The following is a 20241-nucleotide window of genomic DNA, read 5'->3' on the forward strand; positions in this document are numbered from 1 at the left end:
GACTGAGTCACCCTCAGACAGATGTCTCAGCTTGGAGGCGGTCCTATCATGATAGTGTTTCTGCTTCCCTTGTTTTGCTTCCACCACTCGAGCGAGATCTGGTTTCAGTAAGCTGAACCTGGTCCTGATTTGACGTTTTAAAAACAGTTCCGCTGGTGTACATCCTGTAACAGTGTGCGGTGTACTCCTGTATGCCATCAGGAAGTTAGCTAGCCTGTGCTGCATAGTTATTGTGACCTTTTGTTTCTTCTCCGCGAGTACTTATTTCAGCAGTGATGCTTTCACTGTCTGAACTGCTCGCTCTGCCGCTCCATTGGAAGCGGGATGGTAAGCTGGTACCAAAGTTTGTGTTATTCCGTTGCTCAGCAGGAATGTCTTGTACTCCTGCGAAGTGAATTGAGGTCCGTTGTCAGAAACAATCTCCTCAGGAAGCCCGTAGGAAGAAAAAATGTTTCGCAACACCTCAATCATTTTGGCTGCTGTGGTTGTTGCCATGGCGATGACCTCCAGCCATTTTGAATGACTGTCCACTAGTACTAAAAAGTGGTGTTGGTCTTTCTCTGCAAAGTCAATATGTATTCTCTGCCAAACTCTAGTCAGCCATTTCCAGACGTGTAGAGGTGCGGTTGCAGGTAGTTTCCTCACACACTGACTGGCGTCACATTGTTGTACTGTATGTTCTATGTCACTGTCCAACTGCGGCCACCACAAATAGCTCCTGGCCAAGGCCTTCATCCTGCACCCTCCCGGGTGTCCTAGGTGAAGATCATGCAGTAGTCGCTCTCGGTGTGCTGGTGGAATGATAACTCGAATTCCCCACAATATGCAACCTTGTTCCACCGACAGTTCATTTTTCCTGAAAAAGTATGGTTTCAGTCTCTCGTCCTTGTTTTGACTTGGCCATCCAGACCGAGTCAGCTCCAGTACTTTGCATAGGACTGGGTCCTTGAGAGTGCTCTGTGCAATCTCTGTAGCTTGCACGGGAAGCTCATCTACTACTGAGAAATAGAAGATGCTGTTTTCCTCCGCGGTGTTATCCTTTTCCTTCCCCGGCAGTCTAGATAACGCATCTGCGTTGGCATTTTCTGCTGACGTTCTGTACTCTATACTGTAGTCATAAGCCATCAGTCTCAGCGCCCAGCGCTGCATTCGCAGAGCAGCTAAAGTGGGAATTTCAGACTTGGGTCCCAAAATAGCAAGAAGGGGCTTGTGGTCAGTTATTAAACTGAACTTGCGGCCATATAAATATTTATGAAATTTAGTCACGCCAAAAATTATGGCCAAAGTTTCTTTCTCTATGTGACTATATTTGCTTTCTGCCTCTGTCAATGTACGCGATGCAAATGCGATCGGTTTCTCATCTCCATTTTCCATTATGTGAGACATGACAGCCCCGATTCCATAAGGGGATGCATCGGAAGCTAATCTCAGGGGTTTCTTGGTGTCATAGTGCACTACTACTGAGCTTTTTACTAACTGTTCTTTTGCATCTTTGAATGCTGCTGCACATTTAGTAGTCCATGTCCAATCAACTTCCTTCTTCAGTAGTTGATGTAGCGGCTGCAGCACCGTCGACAGGTCTTTCATGAACCGACCATAATAGTTTAATAGTCCTAGAAAAGACCGTAGCTCTGTGACGTTTGTAGGCTGGGGTGCATTAACGATGGCTGCAACTTTTGTCGCAGTGGGGTGCAGTCCCTCCTTATCTATCAGATGCCCCAGGTATTCTACTTTCTCCTGCATGAAATCACATTTTGCTCTTTTCACTCTTACCCCGTAGCTCTCCAGGCGGCTCAGTACCTCCTCTAGATTCCTCAGGTGTTCAGCTCTTGTCTTTCCTGTGACCAAAATGTCGTCTAAAAAACAGGTGACATGCTCCAAGCCTTGGAGTATCTGGTCCATCACATTCTGAAACATAGAAGGAGCACTGGACACTCCGTATGAAAGTCTATGATACACATACAGTCCTTTGTGAGTATTTATTGTCAAATACTTTTCTGAGTCTTTTCCTAACTCCAGCTGTTGGTAAGCATGTGACAAGTCTAACTTGCTGAAAAGAGTGCCTCCAGCTAGGGTGGCAAAAAGGTCTTCAACGTTTGGTAGTGGATAGGTCTCCTCTTCCACACTTTGATTTACTGTGACCTTATAGTCTCCACAGATACGAATTGACTTGTCTGCTTTGGGTACCACTACTATGGGCGCGGCCCACTGACTATGTTCTTTCTTTGAGATAATGCCAGCTTTTTCTAGGCGATTTAACTCAGTCTCAACTGCATTCTTTAATGCATACGGCACTGGTCTGGCCTTCCTGAAGATCGGTTTGGTATTTGGCTTTACTGTAATGTTGGCCTTAAAATTCCGAATAGTGCCCAACTCCTCAGCAAACACTGCTTTGTGTCTCTGCAACACTGTATCCACATCTGCGTCGTTACCGCCCCTTGCTGGTATAACTGAGAAGTTGCGTGCCCAGTCCAGTTTGAAGTTTTTGAGCCAGTTACGGCCAAGTAGGGCTGGTCTGTCACCTTTTACGATCACTAATGGTAGCTCCCCACCCTGGGTTCCATATTTTACCTTGGCCGTCACTTGTCCCATCAAAGGAATGTTCTCCCCGGAAAAAGTTGACAGCTGCACTTTACTTACTTCCAAAGGCAGATGAGAGAGATGCTTCTTATACACTATTTCCGAAACAAGTGTTACAGCCGCCCCTGTGTCCAGTTGCATCTCTAGAGGAGTTCCTTCTAATATGACCTGTACTGTCATTTCCTTCTTCCAATTCCCGACAGCATTTGTGGGATACACGGCATTCAAGTGATATGACTCCCACCGTTCATCATCCGCATTTCCTGTTGTCTCATTTTTATTTCCTTTTACATACTGTGTGTGTCCTTGCCAATTTTTAGTTTTACACATCCTTGCTATGTGTCCTACTTTTGAACACTTGTAACATGTCTCTCCTTTATACCTGCATTCATGAGCGGCGTGGTTGCTTAGTCCACATCTGTAACAGGGTTGGTGATTTTCTCTTCTCTGTGGTCTGAATTTTCCACTTGTGGTTTTACTTTTCCAATCGCTGGTGGCTGGTTGGTATTGCCACGCACTTTTGCTTGTCTTTTCCTGGTCAATCTTATTTAATGTGGCAGGTTCTTCCATTTTGCTAGCGAACTCCAACGTATTCTTTGATGCCATTTCCATGGATAACGACAGTTCGCATGTTTTTTTAAATGTTAGATCTTGCTCCGTGAGTAATCTTCTCTGAATAGCTTCCACTCTCAATCCACAAACAAATCTGTCTCTCATTGCTTCGTCTAAATGGAGACCAAATTCGCAGTGGCTGGATAGCTGCTTTAACGCCACAATATAATCTGACAGACTCGTTTTCTTTCTGATTCCTCTTTTGAAACTTGAATCGCTCCGCGATCACCAGCGGTTTCGGGTTGTAATGAGATGCTAATCTTCCACTTAGCACCTCATATGAGAGGCTACTAGGCTTCTCTGGTATGCAAAGGTTTTTTAACAGTCCGTAGGCCTCTGCACCTATTATAGACAGGAACACGTTGGTTTATTTTCCTTCCTCCACTTCGTTGATGATCATCCATTGCTCAAAACGTTCCAAGTAAGATTCAAAATCTTCTTTAACTTCTTTGTATTCGCCAAGATTTCCAAAGAATCTGGCCATGATGCAGCGCCGCCGTTAGCTTAGCAACTCTTGCTAATGCTAGTTTGCAAAGTCACGTTACCTCCTTGTAACGCCTTAATTTCCTCGTTTCGAAACTTTTAATCCCTACCGTCTGGAAAGGGATCCCATCCTCATCGCCACTGTAATAACTTTGCAGGTTATATAACTGTTAATATATCCATAACAGCAATAGACGGCAGAGCCAGGGTTAACACACGTGTAGCTCTTTATTGCAACCCTCCAACCCACACACACACAGACCGGACACACAACACTACTACGTCCGGGTCACGCTGTGCTACCCCACGGTTCCAGGTGGCGTGGTTAAACACACTTTTATAACCCGAGGCAAATATCATTATCAATATATTACAACCATATTCCATGTGGGCTGAAAAGCTCTTGCAAAGGGTCCAGCTTCACCTTGGACACCTTTCGAATCTGACAAAGAGGCATTACCTGATTTGGAATAAAGCTCTCACTAGCCTGAGCAGTTTTTCTTCATTTTGATCATCTTCACTTAACCTTCCTTGGTCTCATCTTTTTTTTTTTTAGATTATACTCAGGCAGTGAAGACCTACTGTTATTTTGAGTGCTGTACTTCAAGTATTTATAAATTTATTATAGATTATACTTAAATATTAACCCTACAGTATTTGCATATGCATAAAACTGTAATGTTTCATATTTACACTTCTAGTTATTGTATAGACCAGGGGTGGTCAAACTTTGATTCGCGGGCCACAATGGACTCTAACATTTGACAAAGGGGCCAGACCATGAGCAGATGGATGGATTGCTTTGGTAACCCCATCTAATTGGAGAAAAAAAATACAGATGCTCCCCTACTTAGTGACTAAACTAAATAAACCTATTGACTAATAAAAAGCATAAGAATACATTCCATACTCCACAATTATACTCTTAAAAACTGCCAGTTTCTTGGCATGTTAGGCAAACAGCAGATGATCGGTGTTCAGCGAAAAAATATTTAGTTGTCCACTACGTATTTTATCACTCGACATTTTATGTCCACTTTCGTATTCTTAGGTCAGCTCATCTTTACAGAGAGGCTGATGGGTCAACAAAGCCAATGCATCTAATAATCGGACATAGGCTTTGTCATCGTCATTGACTCGACAAAAAGCCTAATTGTCATCATACCCAGAAACTGCGTATGACGAAATTGGTAAATTAGTAAAGTAAATTGGTAAAGTAATCTGCAGTGCCACCTAGTGGAAAATATTAGAATTGCATGGAAAATAATAAAAATTACAAGGTAAATTAATTTTATCTTATCATGTTCGGCGGGCCGGATTAAAACGTTTAATGTGCCGTAGTTTGCCAATGCCTGGTATAGACATCATGTAAGTATAGTAAAAATATAATAGGGGTGATCCTACTTCACGGTTTTTCAATTATCAAGGCTGGTCTACATTATTCGCAAAATTGGAGGGAAGACTGTACTGCCAAGAGTGGCACAATCCATTATTAGTTTCAAGGGGGCAAGTTCATTACTCTCATTGAGCCAAATAGATTTACCGTATTTTCACGACTATAAGGCGCACATAAGTCTTAAATTTTCTCCAAAATAGACAGGGCGTTTTATAATCCAGTGCACTTTGTATATGGACCAATACTAAAATTGTTATCACGATAAAATAAAATAAATCAGTCGATAGGGTACACCGACTACTATTTTCCCGTAGACAAAGTACTACGCAGTGACTGCTGGGATATGTAGTAGTTCTTTTGTCAATACACCCAATGGATTGTGGCCTGTATACATCGACATCAATACAGCTTAACAAAGCATGGAAAGCACCGTTGGAAAAGTTACGCTAGCTACCAGCTAGCTACTATTTACGAATGGATTGTGGCCACCTGGACGAACGTATTAAACTGAGCGTTTTCGATGGACAATTGTTCAATTCGGACACAGAAAATAAGGACTTTGATGGATTTGTGGGTGATGATGACGTGAGTACATTGTAAAATGGCTAAATAAAGTACAACCGAACTCAGTTTTGCTTCCGTTGCCTTTTTAAAAACGTGTTTTTAGCGTGCATTTGGTGCAGAGCACCAAATTAGTGTGTTCGCCGTTGTAGTATATTGGTACTATTAGTGCAAAGTTATCACAGCCGTCAACCTGGGTGTATTGACAAAAGGACTATATATCCCAGCAGTCACTGCGCACCGGAAATAGCGTCTGGGGCTGCTTCCGTAGACCGCGCTATTACGGTTCCATATTTAATATATATATATATATATATATATATATATATATATATATATGCCATGCCTGGCTGCGTCTAAAAGAACGGTGCGTCCTTTGTGTGTGTAAAATACAGAAATAGTTATTGACACTGCGGCTAAAAATACGATGCGCCGAATAGTCGTGAAAATACGGTGTATATTTTTTTGTGCCTCGATATCATATACCTTCATTTACAACCTGCATTCTGGATTTCCTTGGATCCTTGTTTGATAAACAAAAACCTTTGTGTGTGATAAATGTGAAAAAAACAAGAAAGAACCAAGTACTTGTACTTCATCATAAGCCACAAACTATGAAGTAAAAATGTTAAAAAAATAAAAAGAAATGGGATGCACACATGGAAAGGCACATGAATTATGCCACCCTATTCAAAATTAAACTGTGTAGTCCAGCTCCGCGTTAAGGCGCGAGTACATCTCATAGATGGCATCGATGGTGGCGGTGTAGTTGACCAGGAATTGACGCACGTTTTCAAGGCACTCTTCTTCTTTCACATCCTCCCCTTTTGAAAGTGCTTTGAGGAATTTGGACCTGTAGGGAGCTGCAAACAGTGCTGTCTGCAAAGCAGAAAAACACAGTGGATCAGAGAGTGTAGATGAGGGGTGGGTATACTTTGGTGTTGAAGGGCACAATAAGAGCTTGAAAAGTGTTAGCCAGAGGACAGAATGGGTGGATTGTGTCAGGAAGGGCAGTTGCCTTAAAAAACCCTGGTTGGAACTGTTGGAATAATGATTAATACCCTTAAATCATTATTAGTAATATTTAATTAAAATTGGAAAACATCTTTCAACATAACTGGTTACAAACTTGCAAGGAGGTACCTTGTGACGTCGTCTTAGTCCACAAGGCATTCTGAATTGTGGTAACTGAATCATTGTATTTAATCGCGACACTCGAAAAACATGTTATGGAATCAGTACAATAACACCCTAGATGGTTAAAAAAACAACTGTGTGAGAATTGCCGAAGTAAGCATAAAAGTTGAACAAGGCATAGTATTTTCATTATAAGGTAAACAAAGCAGCCGTATTTTCAAACAATAATGCGATTATTGCCATCTGCTGCTGGAGTCCCGTCAAAACAGTCCCATTGTGTTTTGCCGAAAAGCGTCCGAAAACAATGTGTCCTCGAGCTGTGGTCCCATGAATTGATTTATAGCCTTATTACTTATTAAAAATGCTTACAACACATATAGAACATTCCATAATAAACCCAACATTTCCCTCCTTTTATTATATGTTTGTTATTCATTTTATGGCAAATCCAAGATGAGAGGGATATCTCCATTGGCTGTTTTAATTTTACCCGCTTAGGCCCTACTCGTTCGGCAGGTCTGAAAAGCAGAAAACAAAATCATTTTCGCCCAATTCATCCTCGGAATTACCATGCTCCTGAAATTCACTGCTCCCCTCAGTACGTTTCATCAGCAGAGGATATAATTCATGCAATTTAGAATTTGTAGGGGCAATCGCAGTGGTTATAAGTCGGCTTATCAAGGATCTTAAGCAGGGAATAACACAACACCCACATAATGTCAAAATCGTAGCAAAAATGGCTACGGAAAATGCCACAAATTAGGCCAAATCATTATTAGGCCTTATCCCACAAATCTGTCAAGCGGATAATAATTCTACTCCAGGATGCTTTTTCATCTTGCGGTTTAGGGTCTGCAGGCCATCGTTGGCCCTGGTGTGGGACCCAGTGGGGGACGTGTTGTTGAGTGCAACATTTTCAAACATTGCATACGCCCCCTGCTCCTTCAATTAGCATTTCAACCGCTGCACGATCCTGGAACGCCATCAGACTAGTGGCTGCCAGTTGTTCCTTTATCGCCACATATCCCTGTTCAGTATAATTTCCAAGGTTTTGGACATTGTAATGCAGGTAATTTATCACATTTTTGTTTTGGGGTACTTAAAAGAAAAATAGACTCCCAACCTGCTGCGACCTGATTAGCCAACTTATACTCATCTGGTACGCCCCGGGGGATGCCAATCGCATCAATGTATGTCGGATCACCCTCTCTCCATGCCGATCGACGCCGTCGCGAGGGGCCCGCCATCATACCGGATTTCTGTGCAGCCAATTGTACCTCCTCTACTGTAGATGGAAAAACAGACACTGGTAAGAGCAGTGAGACCAAGGCACAAAGTCCTGCTGCATTTCGGCAGGAGTCGTATAATTTGTTTTGACCACACCACCACCATAGGTTAAACGTGGTATCAGTGTGTTTTAAGGACGTAGGCCCACCACGTCACATTTATCGCTCCCAGTTTCGGACCGTGCCCTGTAAGGTCCAAGCTTTATCTAAGCTTGTTATTGCCAATCGTTATCACCATAACATTTAGGTGTATTAACCCCATAATTGCAATGCAGTAAGTTTTGGCTAAATTCTTAGTTTGTATGCCCCTAAAGCAATAGACAGCAACGTCCCAATAGTCATCAATATGACCTATACCAAAGCATATTTCCCCCCTCAGGCCAAACAGGGAATGTCTTTTGTGCACTTAAAGACGCTCCATGTTTCTTCTAGGGAAACTATGCCTATCCTAAATCAATTATCTTATCTACCCCAGCCAGGTTCAATTTACCTGATAATTTGGACGAATGCCATGAAACTTCTCATGCCATTTCTGCATTGTTAATTTCATGTCTGATCTCTTTAACAACCAAATAACTCTTAATACCTAAGACATAATTTGCAAATCACCCCATACTATGTTTATTTAAGATAAGAGCTATTTCCTATAGCTCTCTGTTACCACAATAAAAATCTACAATAATTAAATTAGAGAAATCAACCTTTTACTAGGCATTTCCTAATTACAATTTTCAATGCTTAATAAAGGACCCACAAATTGTCACCAATATGCCATAATGTAAAAAAAAATCCGTTCATTTTTCTTTAACCAGCCAATCTCCTATATTAAAGTATTTTGAACAATCCAACCATTCAAAAACAGTAATAATATCGTTTTATCCTCCAAAACTAGCTCTCTTCAATTAAGAGCCCTTTGAACTTCCTAAAACAAAAAATAAAATAATAATAATAGCATTATTCCCAATTCCAAAGCTTTTACCAAATCAATTTTTGCCTAACAGATTTTCTATCACCTCGAAAGACATTTCTGATTAAATCCAAAGAATAAGTGCGAAGGTCATTGCGGAAACCCTGCTGCTTTTATTATGAAGTGTTTAACGGAAGCGCGCTCTTAGTTGCTAACTGTGACCTTCACGAATGCTGCGAAGCAGCTTATCAATGTTGACATTCCTAAGCGACCTCTTTTTCTTTCTGCGCACAATGTTTCGCCTCCTGTGCACAATTACAACGCTTTTTAGAGAAGACTAAATTAACTCCTCTCCCGATATCCAACTATTTCACAATATTTTGCCAAGACCCCATAATCACAATATGCTGCAAGCATAACTATATCATAGCAAAACCCATTTCTGCCCTCAAGTTTGCTTCAGCACCCCCAAGGCCAATTATTGTAATATTTTGCCAAGACCCCATAATCACAATATGCTGCAAGCATAACTATATCATAGCAAAAGCCATTTCTGCCCTCAAGTTTGCTTCAGCACCCCCAAGGCCAATTATTGTAATGTCTTCACGGAAGGGGTCCCCCAAAAATTTTAGTCGCTTGTGCGGTCCGCGCGCATACTATACTGAATGTCTAACACCGTCAAATCAGCCGCACCAAAACAGAGCGCTTCCCCCGCAGTCGACGCATTATTTGGCAAGTTTAGAGTATGACAAAACGCAGTTTTGGCAACCCCGCTAAACATTTAATTGGCCGTTTTGTATTTCTGTTAACCAAAATATTCCCGCTAGCAGACGGGAACGAAACCAGGATAAGCCACAATAAGCCATTTCATTCCAGTACATTGACAGTACATTTAGTTACTATTGACAAAGTATGCCTAGCACTTGGAAATAACCATTTTAATTGCTGTTTTACAACTTTCAGCATCACACAAAAATTCCAATTGTATTCCATTCACAAAGAATGTGATTTCTGGTTTAAATTTAGCTCAACATCCTCATGTTCAAAATCCTCATTCAAATAATTTTGAGCAGGCCTGTCTTGTTTTTAGAACAAAACAGCCCATCGCCTCGCTCCTATCAACCAGCCGAGGACCGGTATCATTTACAAAACAGCACGTTTTGCCTTTCCCCGCCTCGTCATCAAAAACAATAATTAGTATCTGTGGAACAAGCCGTGTCGCTTCTATCTCCATTCATATATTATACATATATATATTACCTCTATGCATTAGTACGTACATTATCCCGTAGTATCAATATCTTATGCATATTAAGCTAGCAAAACCATATTTATTTTATCAATAAGTTAAGATGTCTAATTCCAAAAGCGCTCTGATTTTCAACAAATTTCCAATCTTTACACGGCAGACGCATCTTTGGAGCGTCGTCAATAGCCGCTTTAATGTTTGAGCCACCCATTTTGGAGTGGATTCGTGTGCAACCTCGTAGTACCTTTTTTATTTTTTCCTCCTGTTTCTCCTTAGGCTTTAACAACTACGCACACAACCAAAACAACGTCGACCAACACATTTTATAGACCACACACGTGTCTACCCGCCAGTGACTAGTATTCACAGGGTTTTAAAAATCGCCATCCCCAGGACGCGAGCCTTATTTCTCAAAATAAGGCCATCGCGTGTGATGCCCTTCGCACATTTGGAACCCGTCAACAATATGCAGACATCACACACACGGACTCACCAGAAATGTCGATAGATGCTTCCAAAAAATTGATAGTCTTCAACCGACCAGAATCCAGGCGCTGCTGAGAAATAATCCAGCCTGGAAAAGGGATTCTCGCCGTGCACGGTCACTCCAGATATTGAACCGCAGCGTCTGGATTCCTTATCGGTGTGTTGACCCCGGCTACTCGAAGGACCAAATGTTGGAATAATGATTAATACCCTTAAATCATTATTAGTAATATTTAATTAAAATTGGAAAACATCTTTCAACATAACTGGTTACAAACTTGCAAGGAGGTACCTTGTGACGTTGTCTTAGTCCACAAGGCATTCTGAATTGTAGTAACTGAATCATTGTATTTAATCGCGACACTCGAAAAACATGTTATGTAATCAGTACAATAACACCCTAGATGGTTAGAAAAACAACTGTGTGAGAATTGCCGAAGTAAGCATAAAAGTTGAACAAGGCATAATATTTTCATTATAAGGTAAACAAAGCAGCCGTATTTTCAAACAATAATGCGATTATTGCCATCTGCTGCTGGAGTCCCGTCAAAACAGTCCCGTTGTGTTTTGCCGAAAAGCGTCCGAAAACAATGTGTCCTCGAGCTGTGGTCCCATGAATTGATTTATAGCCTCATTACTTATTAAAAATGCTTACAACACATATAGAACATTCCATAATAAACCCAACAGGAACCAACCATTATAATTATACAGTGGTACCTCTACATACGAGCAGCTCGATACGAGGAAAATTTTGAGCAAATAATTATCTCTAGATACAAGAAAATTTTCGAGATGCGAGAAAGCTAGGTGGCCAAGACATGATGTTGTCATGGATATCATGTCACTTGGAAATTCCTTGGGGCTGGAGGTTAACGAGGCAGATGTGAATGATCTAATCGCCGAGCACCACGAAGAACTGATGACACAGGATTTAATCAAGCTCCAGGAGAGTGAACATTTGGAGGTGTTGCGGGAAATCGTAGCGAGGAGTAGGTGAAAGAGGGGGGCCGCCTGGCTACAAAGGATATCAAAGACATGCTAGCGAAGTGGCAAGAGTTTTCTGATTTTGTAGAAAAGAGGCAACCTGACAAGCTGGCAAGTGGTCACGCGTTATCGTATTGTGAGGACATTTGTGCGCGTCATTTTCGAAATATTTTGAAGGGAAGGCAAAAACAAACAACTCTTGGCGTTCCTTTTACAAACTCCCGCTGAACGTCCGGGTGGAGTCAACCCGGAGAACAAAGGTAACAAAAATTAAAACAAAATTAGAATTCAGTTTTGTGTAAAGTTACATTAAACGTATGTTTGAGTGTGTCTGTGTATATTAATCCAAGTTAATTTAACTTTGTTTGTTCTGTTAAGAGTGCGTTACCTCGGATAAGTACCCCCCGCCTGCCTCTATGTCCCACTCTCTGTACCCTCCGTGAAATCCGTCTAATTTTAGTTCTATTAAACACATTATATTACTATTAAACCACTAGTTATGTGTTACTTTGTTAATAGATGGCGAATTAAACGTATGTTTGAGTGTGTCTGCATATATTAATCCAAGTTAATTTAAATTTGTTTGTTCTGTTAAGAGTGCGTTACAACAAAAAGCCCCCCCCCGCCTGCCTCTATGTCCCACTCTCTGTACCCTCTGCAAAATCTGTCTAATTTTAGTTCTATTACACACATTTTAAAACTATTAAATCACTAGTTATGTGTTACTTTGTTAATAGATGGCGAATTAGAAGAAATACAACATTTTTTCCAATCCAATATCCTGTTTTTGATGTTTTTTCAGAGGTTTGGAACGAATTAATTTGTTTTTAGTTCATTTGAACGGGAAACGTTCGTTCGAGTTACGAGAAGATCGACATACGAGCTCAGTCCCGGAGAGAATTAAGCTCGTATGTAGAGGTACCACTGTAGTTCAAAAATGTAAGAAAGATAACACTTAGCATGCATTTCCATCACAGCTACAGTGGGGCAAATAAGTATTTAGCCAACCACCAATTGTGCAAGTTATGCAACTTGAAAAGATTAGAGAGGCCTGTAATTGTCAAGATGGGTAAACCTAGACCACGAGAGACAGAATGTGGAAAAAAAAACAGAAAATCACATTGATTTTTAAATAATTTATTTGCAGTTCATGGTGGAAAATAAGTATTTGGTCAATACCAAAAGTTCATCTCAATACTTTATGTACCCTTTGTTGGCAATAACTGAGGCCAAATGTTTTCTGTAACTCTTCACAAACGTTTCACACAGTTATAATAATAACAATAATAATCGGACATAGGCCCTGTCGTCATCATCAACAACAAAAGCCTACTTGTCATCACACCCAGAAACTGCGTATGACGAAATTGGTGGTGCTTCTCTATAAGCTGCGTTTACTCGGCAAAATACCTAAATAAGTGATAGTTACGGACTAATTTGGCATTCTGCTGTTATGGATACAGGTCACTTACCTCTCACTGTCTTTCACTTACCTTCAGTCAGCTAGTAGGAGGCAGATCACCACCCAAACATCTTTTCATATTACCTCAGAAGAGAATGTGTGTTGTGTTACCGCAAATTTAGAGTTCTGATGGATGTGGGGAAAAACTGTCCTTAAGCCTATTTGTCCGTACTTTGTAGGACCTATAGCGTCTGCCAGAGGGCAGCAGCTGGAACAGATTGTGACCAGGGTGATAAGGGTCCACCCTTTCAGCTGTCAGGCTCTTTAACAAAAAAATGGCTGTGTGTTAAGACCTACCGTATGCATGCATGTACATTTATGTGTATGTATGTATGTATATATGTGCTAAGCAACACGCTTATTTAATTATATATTTATTCATGTATTTATTTCTTGACCTACTTATTACCTATCTATTTATGTCTAAAATGCCTTTCCTATTCCTGCATCCTCACCCTCTTGCCACTGGAACAACGAAATTTCCCGAATACGGGATGAATAAAGTTATCCAATCCAATCCAATCCAAGTCCCCTATGATGTTCCTAGCTCTGCTGAGGTAACCAGGGCTGGCAATGTCTTCCAGTGAGGGCAGAGAGCAGCTGACAATCCTCTGGGCAGTGTTAATCACTTTCTGCATGGCCTTTTTGTCTGCCGCCGTGCTTCCAGCGTACCACACTGTGATGCAGTACGCCAGGATGCTCTCTACAGTGGTTCTATAGAAGGTTATCAGAAGCTTGGTGCCCAAGTTGTTCTTCCTAAGTACCCTGAGGAAATGGAGTCTTTTCTGAGCCTTCTTCACTACTGCTGTGATGTTTGTAGACCATGAGAGCTTATCCGTGACATGGACCCCCAGGAATTTAAAGGACTGGACCCTGTCTACACATACTCTATTTATGAGGAGTGGGGCCAGATCTGTGCCGTGTTTGCGAAAGTCCAGGATTATTTCTTTAGTTTTCGTGGTGTTCAGTGTGAGATTGTTCACCGAGCACCACGAAGACAGTTTGTTGACCTCATCTATGTAGGCCAACTCATCCCCTCCTGAGATGAGTCCGACCAGTGCTGTCCTCAGCGAATTTGATGATGGCGTTAGACTGGTGGGTGGGTGTACAGTCGTATGTGTACAGGGAGTACAGAAGAGGACTCAGTACACAGCCTTGAGGGGAGCCAGTGCTCAGTGTAATGGAGGAAGAGAGGTGGGGACCAAGTCTAACAGTTTGTGGTCGGTTGGTCAAGAAGTTCTTTATCCAGCAGCAGAATGAAGAGGATAGTCCAAGGTGGGAGAGGTTGTCAGTCAGAATGTCCGGTTTTATGGTGTTGAAGGCTGAGCTATAGTCAATGAAGAGCATCCTCACGTAGTTGCCATGGTGTTCCAGGTGGCTCAGTGCTGTATGTAGAGCAATGGCAATAGCATCCTCAGTGGACCTGTTTGCTCTATAAGCAAACTGGTGAGGGTCAATTGAGGGAGGGATTGTATTCCTGATATGGCGGGCTACCAACTTTTCAAAGCACTTCATGATCACAGGCGTGAGTGCAACAGGCCTATAATCATTCATGCTGTCAATGGTTGGCTTTTTGGGGACAGGGATAATGGTGGCAGATTTCAGACAGGATGGAATGATGGATTGTTGCAGGGAACAATTGAAAATTTTTGTGAAGACTCCAGCCAGCTGGTCAGCACAGGCTTTGAGCACCTTCCCAGGTACTCCATCTGGGCCAGCAGCCTTCCTGGTGTTCACAGACCGCATTACCAGTCTCACTTCCTGTTCCTGGAACTTCAGTGTATTGCTGCAGGGTGGTGGTGGGGGTGTTGAGACTGGGTCTGATTTGTCAGTCTCAAAGCGGGCAAAGACACGGTTCAATTACTCCGCTAGTGAGGCATCTGCGTTAACAGACATATTATTGTTATTGTAGTTGGTAATATGTCGTATTCCTTGCCACATCTTCTTTGGGTTATTTTCTGTGAAGTGCTCCTCAATTTTCTTAGTATATGCTGCCTTGGCCTTTTTAATGCCTCTTTTCAGCTCAGCTCTGGCAGCTCTATATTTTATCTTGTCCCCTGATCTAAAGGCGGTGTTACGGCATTTGATGAGTGCCTGTGTCTCATTGGTCATCCAGGGTTTTTGGTTAGGAAAAACCTGTATTCATTTATTTATAGTGACGTTGTCAATGCAGTTTTTTATGTAAGAAAGTACAGAGTCTGTGTAGTCCTGGAGGTTGTCATGTACGAAAAGTTCCCAGTTGGTGCGGTAAAAACAGTCCTGCAGCTGAGAAAGTGCGTCCTCGGGCCAAGTTTTTATTATCTTCATTTGTGGCGTTGTTTGCCTCCGGAGTGGAGTGTAAGCGGGGGTGAGAGATAGGCAGAGGTGATCTGATCCAGCTAGGTGAGGGAGGGAAGTGGCTTTATAAGCATGTTTGATGTTAGAATAGTCATGGTCAAGAGTTTTGTCTCCTCTAGTATTACAATTTACGTATTGAATAAACTTAGGTAAAACAGTCTTTAAACATGCCTTGTTGAAATCACCAGCGACAATAAAAACTCCATCGGGGTGGTCAAGCTGTTGTTTGTTTACAGCCGTTAGCAGGAGGTTAAGTGTCGTGTTAACGTTAGCATTCGGAGGTATATAGATCGCCGTTACTATGACGACCGTTAGCTCTCTCGGTAAATAATAGGGCCTACACAGTATTGCCAATAGCTCTAAATCCGGGGAACAGTGAGTGTCAATGATCCTACTGTCACAACAGCATTCATTTTGTATAAACATGCACAGTCCTCCTCCTTTGCTTTTGCCTGTTAATTCTTTTGAACGATCGTTCCGAAAAAGCGTTCGGCTAGCTAGCGATACCGCAGCGTCGGGGATATGCGGGTGTAGCCACGTTTCTGTGATGAGAATAATATTACCGTTCCTAACAAAGCTGTTGGTAGCAATTCGAAGTTCCAACTCATCCATTTTGTGGGTGATGGATCAGGCGTTGGTCAAAAAGATACTAGGAAGCGGTGCTCGGTGTGGTTGTTGTTTCAGCTTAGCAGCAAGGCCCGCCCGGCATCCACGCTTCTGCTTTCTGTCCCTTCAACGCCTTCGACGTGCTTTGAGTGGGCTGGCTATCCACGGAGATCCCGGAGAGTTTGTTGTGAAATCGGATATATCGCATATCCTTCCGATAGTGATTAAATCCTGGCGACTGTAGGATAACGAACGACACCGAACTGGAGAGCATAGAGCCGCTGCGTCAGTGCGCGCCGCCATCTGTTGCTGGTATTTTGGTCCATTTTTCCATGCAGATCTCCTCTAGAGCAGTGATGTTTTGGGGCTAACGTTGGGCAACACAGTCTTTTAAACCCCTCCACAGATTTTCTATGGGGTTGAGAGCTGGAGACTGGCTAGGCCACTCCAGGACCTTGAAATGCTTCTTACGAAGCCACTCCTTTGTTGCCCTGGCTGTGTGTTTGGGATCATTGTCATGCTGAAAGACCTAGCCATGTCTCATCTTCAATGTCTTTGCAATGGAAGGAGATTTTCACTCAAAATCTCTCGATACATGGCCCTAGTCCAGGGGTGGCCAAGTCCGGTCCTCGAGAGCCGTTATCCGCTCTGTTTTCCATATCTCCCTCCACCAACACACCTGAATCAAATCATCGGGATTGGTATCAAGCTTCTGGACAGCTTGCTGATGAGTTGATTATTTGATTCAGGTGTGTTGGTGGAGGGAGATATGGAAAACAGACCGGATTGTGGCTCTCGAGGACTGGAGTTGGCCACCCCTGCCCTAGTCATTCTTTCCTTTACACAGATCAGTCGTCCTGGTCCATTTGCAGAAAAACAGCCCCATAGCATGATGTTTCCACCCCATGGTTCGCAGTCGGTATGGTGTTCTTCGGATGCAATTCAGTATTCTTTCTCCTCCAAACACGAGAACCTGTGTTTCTACAAAAAAAGTTCTATTTTGGTTTTATCTGACCATAACACATTCTCCTAGTCCTCTTCTGGAGCATCAAAATGCTCTCAAGCAAACCGCAGACAGGCCTGGATGTGTACTTGCTTCAGCAGGGGGACACATCTAGCAGTGCAGGATTTGAGTCCCTGGTGGCGCATTGTGTTACTGATAGTAACCTTTGTTACTGTTACGATCACGCTGCATCGCTGCGTCGTCGAGGCGCGATCGGGAATATCTTAGGGAACCCATGCGCGGGAGACGTGAGTTGACTCGAGCCAGTTCACTTCAAACTACATTCTTTAATGAATAAACAAGGGTCTACAAATCCACAATGGCCTGAAAACAAAACGGCAGCATGCTACGCGCACGCACAAACATAAGAGGCAATGGTCCTCTTACTCATTGCTCCTTAAATAATAAAGCCAGGAAGCAATCAGCAGATTGACTGCAGCTGCTTCCCTGATGGCACGTCAGGAGGGACAAAACAGGCCACTCCTGACAGTTACTGTGGTCCCGGCTCTCTGTAGGTCATTCACTAGGTCCCCCCGTGTGCTTCAGGGATTTTTGCCCAGCGTTTGTGTTATCATTTTGACGCCACGGGGTGAGACCTTGCATGGAGCCCCTGATCGAGGGAGATTATCAGTGGTCTTGTATGTCTTCCATTTTCTAACAATTGCTCCCACAGTTTATTTCTTTACACCAAGCGTTTTACCTATTGCTGATTCAGTCTTCCCAGTCTGGTGCAGGTCTACAATTTTGTCTCTGGCTTCCTTCGACAGCTCTTTGGTCTTGGGCATAGTGGAGTTTGGAGAGTGAGAGCCTGAGGTTGTGGACAGCTGTCTTTTATACCGATAATGAGTTAAAACAGATGCTATAAATACAGGTAAAGAGTGGAGACCTCGTTAGACCGTTAGAAGTTATACCTCTTTGACAGCCATAAATCTTGCATGTTTGTAGGTGACCAAATACTTATTTTCCACTCCAATTTGTAAATAAGTTCTCTAAAAATCAAACAATGTGATTTTCTTTTTTTTTCACATTCTATCTCTCATGGTTAAGGTTTACCCATGTTAGCAATTACAGGCCTCTCTAATCTTTTCAAGTAGGAGAACTTGCACAATTGGTGGCTGACTAAATATGTCAGTGTATGTGTGGGTTTTTTACAAGTACTCACATTAAAAATCTTCTGCACAAACCAACCATGATATCTTTTGAGTGCCTGTTCATAAGCTTTAGTGACGTTGACCCGTATGAGGTTGGGCTGGTTTGGATCTTGCTCACCATCTGCCAAACTCTGCAGCAGGATTTGGATGAAACGGAGAGCCCTACAGGACAAGAACAAAAAATTATCCAGCTATTTTAATAAATGCTGTCATACCTATACTCAGGAAATTAATTGGTTCAAGAAAGATTTTCCTAACTTGAAAATTTCATAAGTAGAGCAATACTTTATATGTAAATTCTCTAATTCATTCTACGGTTCTCACACTACCAACTAAACCCTTTAAAATTGGCCAGTTTCCCAAATTTATACGAAAGATGTGAGAAACACACAAAAATTAATGAAAATTATAAGAAACTGATTTATTAATGTGTGGAGTATGGAATGTATTTATCTTGTATTCTTTAATTATTTAGGCAACTAGAATAGAATTTTAGTGACACCTACTGGTCAAGGCCTGTCATCACTTTGTATATAGCACCTCCCATTGTTGTTCCCGCCTAAAGTTTGTACCACCTCCCGTTTCTATGTCCAGTGATCTTTGTCAATAAAGTAAGCTGAGCTGTGGGGGGTTGGCAGGGATTCAAGCTGGACAGGCGGGAAGATGGACAGCTCCCAGCCCAGGCCACTTTTGCTCCCTCCTTCAGCTGAAGCTAGAAAATCTCATTACGGCTGCCTCGGTGTGCTTCCTCTGATTCAAAGTTATTGAATGTATATGGATTGACTCCGACATTTTCTGGTGCCGAAACCCGGGAGAGATTCATTTATGAATTTTTCAGACTGCGGTGGATTGAAAGCCGAGATTACTGACGTCAGCTACTCTTACTTTGAAAGAGAGGGCAATTTCGGTCGATCGCGGCCCATATGAAGAACGAACCCCCCATCGAAAAGGAGGAGGCGCACATGAGACGGTAAGGGAATGTTTAAAATTAATGTGTAGAACAAGGCTGGTGAAAATCCTGTTTCAATTTGTGAGATAGTCGACGAAACGGTTCATAAATAGGAGATATTTGCATATCGTTGGGGAGTATGTATGTCAAAAAAGAAGGGAATACACAAGATATGCGGCGGACGTACACTTCGGCCTAAGTGACGTTCGTAAGGCAAGCTGGTGACGCGGCTTTGACTAGAGGGTGAAAGAATCCCTCGTTAAAGATTTTTAGAGATTGTTAAAAATAAAGGGAAACCTTCCAAAAATACAGCACCCGGTGAGTAAAAAAGCGCTCAATAAAAAGTGATCTTCATATGAAGGATAATACATGAACCGGAAGGGTATATATGAACCGGGAGTACGCCGTGACGCGCTCATGAATCTCGACGATTGTTGCGCAAAATAAAAGAATAACGGTTAAAAAGACGACGTAGATGGATAAATAAGATAATAAAGATAAGTATTAAAGAGATGATAAATTAGATGGGACGTACCTAGAGAATGTGAGTAAAATATCGCCGTAAATATATTAATAGCGTAACATGTGACCATTGTTTGAAAAACGTTCAAACAAAGGAACGTGAAGAAAGAAGATGTGAAATTCAAGCTGAGACATTTTCCTGCTCATTGAAGAATGGAACATAAACATAGTTAACATGCTTGTGAAGATTCTGGACAGAAAGGATGAGGAGCTACTTTTGGTGGTTGTGTCTTTCCTCAAGAAACTTTCCATCTTCTTGGAGAACAAGAATGATGTTTTTCACAGTTTCATGGACTAGTAACACATTTCAAGATTGGGGCCCTCTGTATAAACATCATTGAACATGAGCTCAAGAGGTACGACCTTTGGCAAGATGAGCTACAAAGGAAGAGGAAGGCCTATGAAGAATTCTCAGAGAACCAAAATCTGAAGAAGGAACATGAAAAGTCCCTTAAAAAGTATCAAAGCCTCCTGACTAAACAGGAGCAGCTTCTTAGAGTTTCTCTCTGCCTGCTTTTGAATCTTGC

At 42.1% G+C, this 20241-nt stretch overlaps 1 protein-coding gene across 1 annotated transcript in view; it reads right to left on the reverse strand.

Moving 5' to 3' along the window:
• Positions 1–3884: 3884 nt before the first annotated feature.
• LOC144091345 (glycolipid transfer protein-like) overlaps positions 3885–20241 on the reverse strand; it is a 31731-nt gene continuing 15374 nt past the window's right edge. Inside the window, exons 4-5 of the mRNA XM_077623602.1 lie at positions 18255–18405; positions 3885–6511 (exon numbers count right to left, since the gene is read on the reverse strand). Coding sequence (XP_077479728.1) covers positions 6329–6511; positions 18255–18405 — 334 coding nt within the window. The 3' untranslated portion in view covers positions 3885–6328. The remainder of the gene's footprint in view (positions 6512–18254; positions 18406–20241) is intronic.

This window comes from Stigmatopora argus, chromosome 16 (assembly GCF_051989625.1).
Source record: "Stigmatopora argus isolate UIUO_Sarg chromosome 16, RoL_Sarg_1.0, whole genome shotgun sequence".
NCBI classification, from domain to species: Eukaryota; Metazoa; Chordata; class Actinopteri; order Syngnathiformes; family Syngnathidae; genus Stigmatopora; species Stigmatopora argus.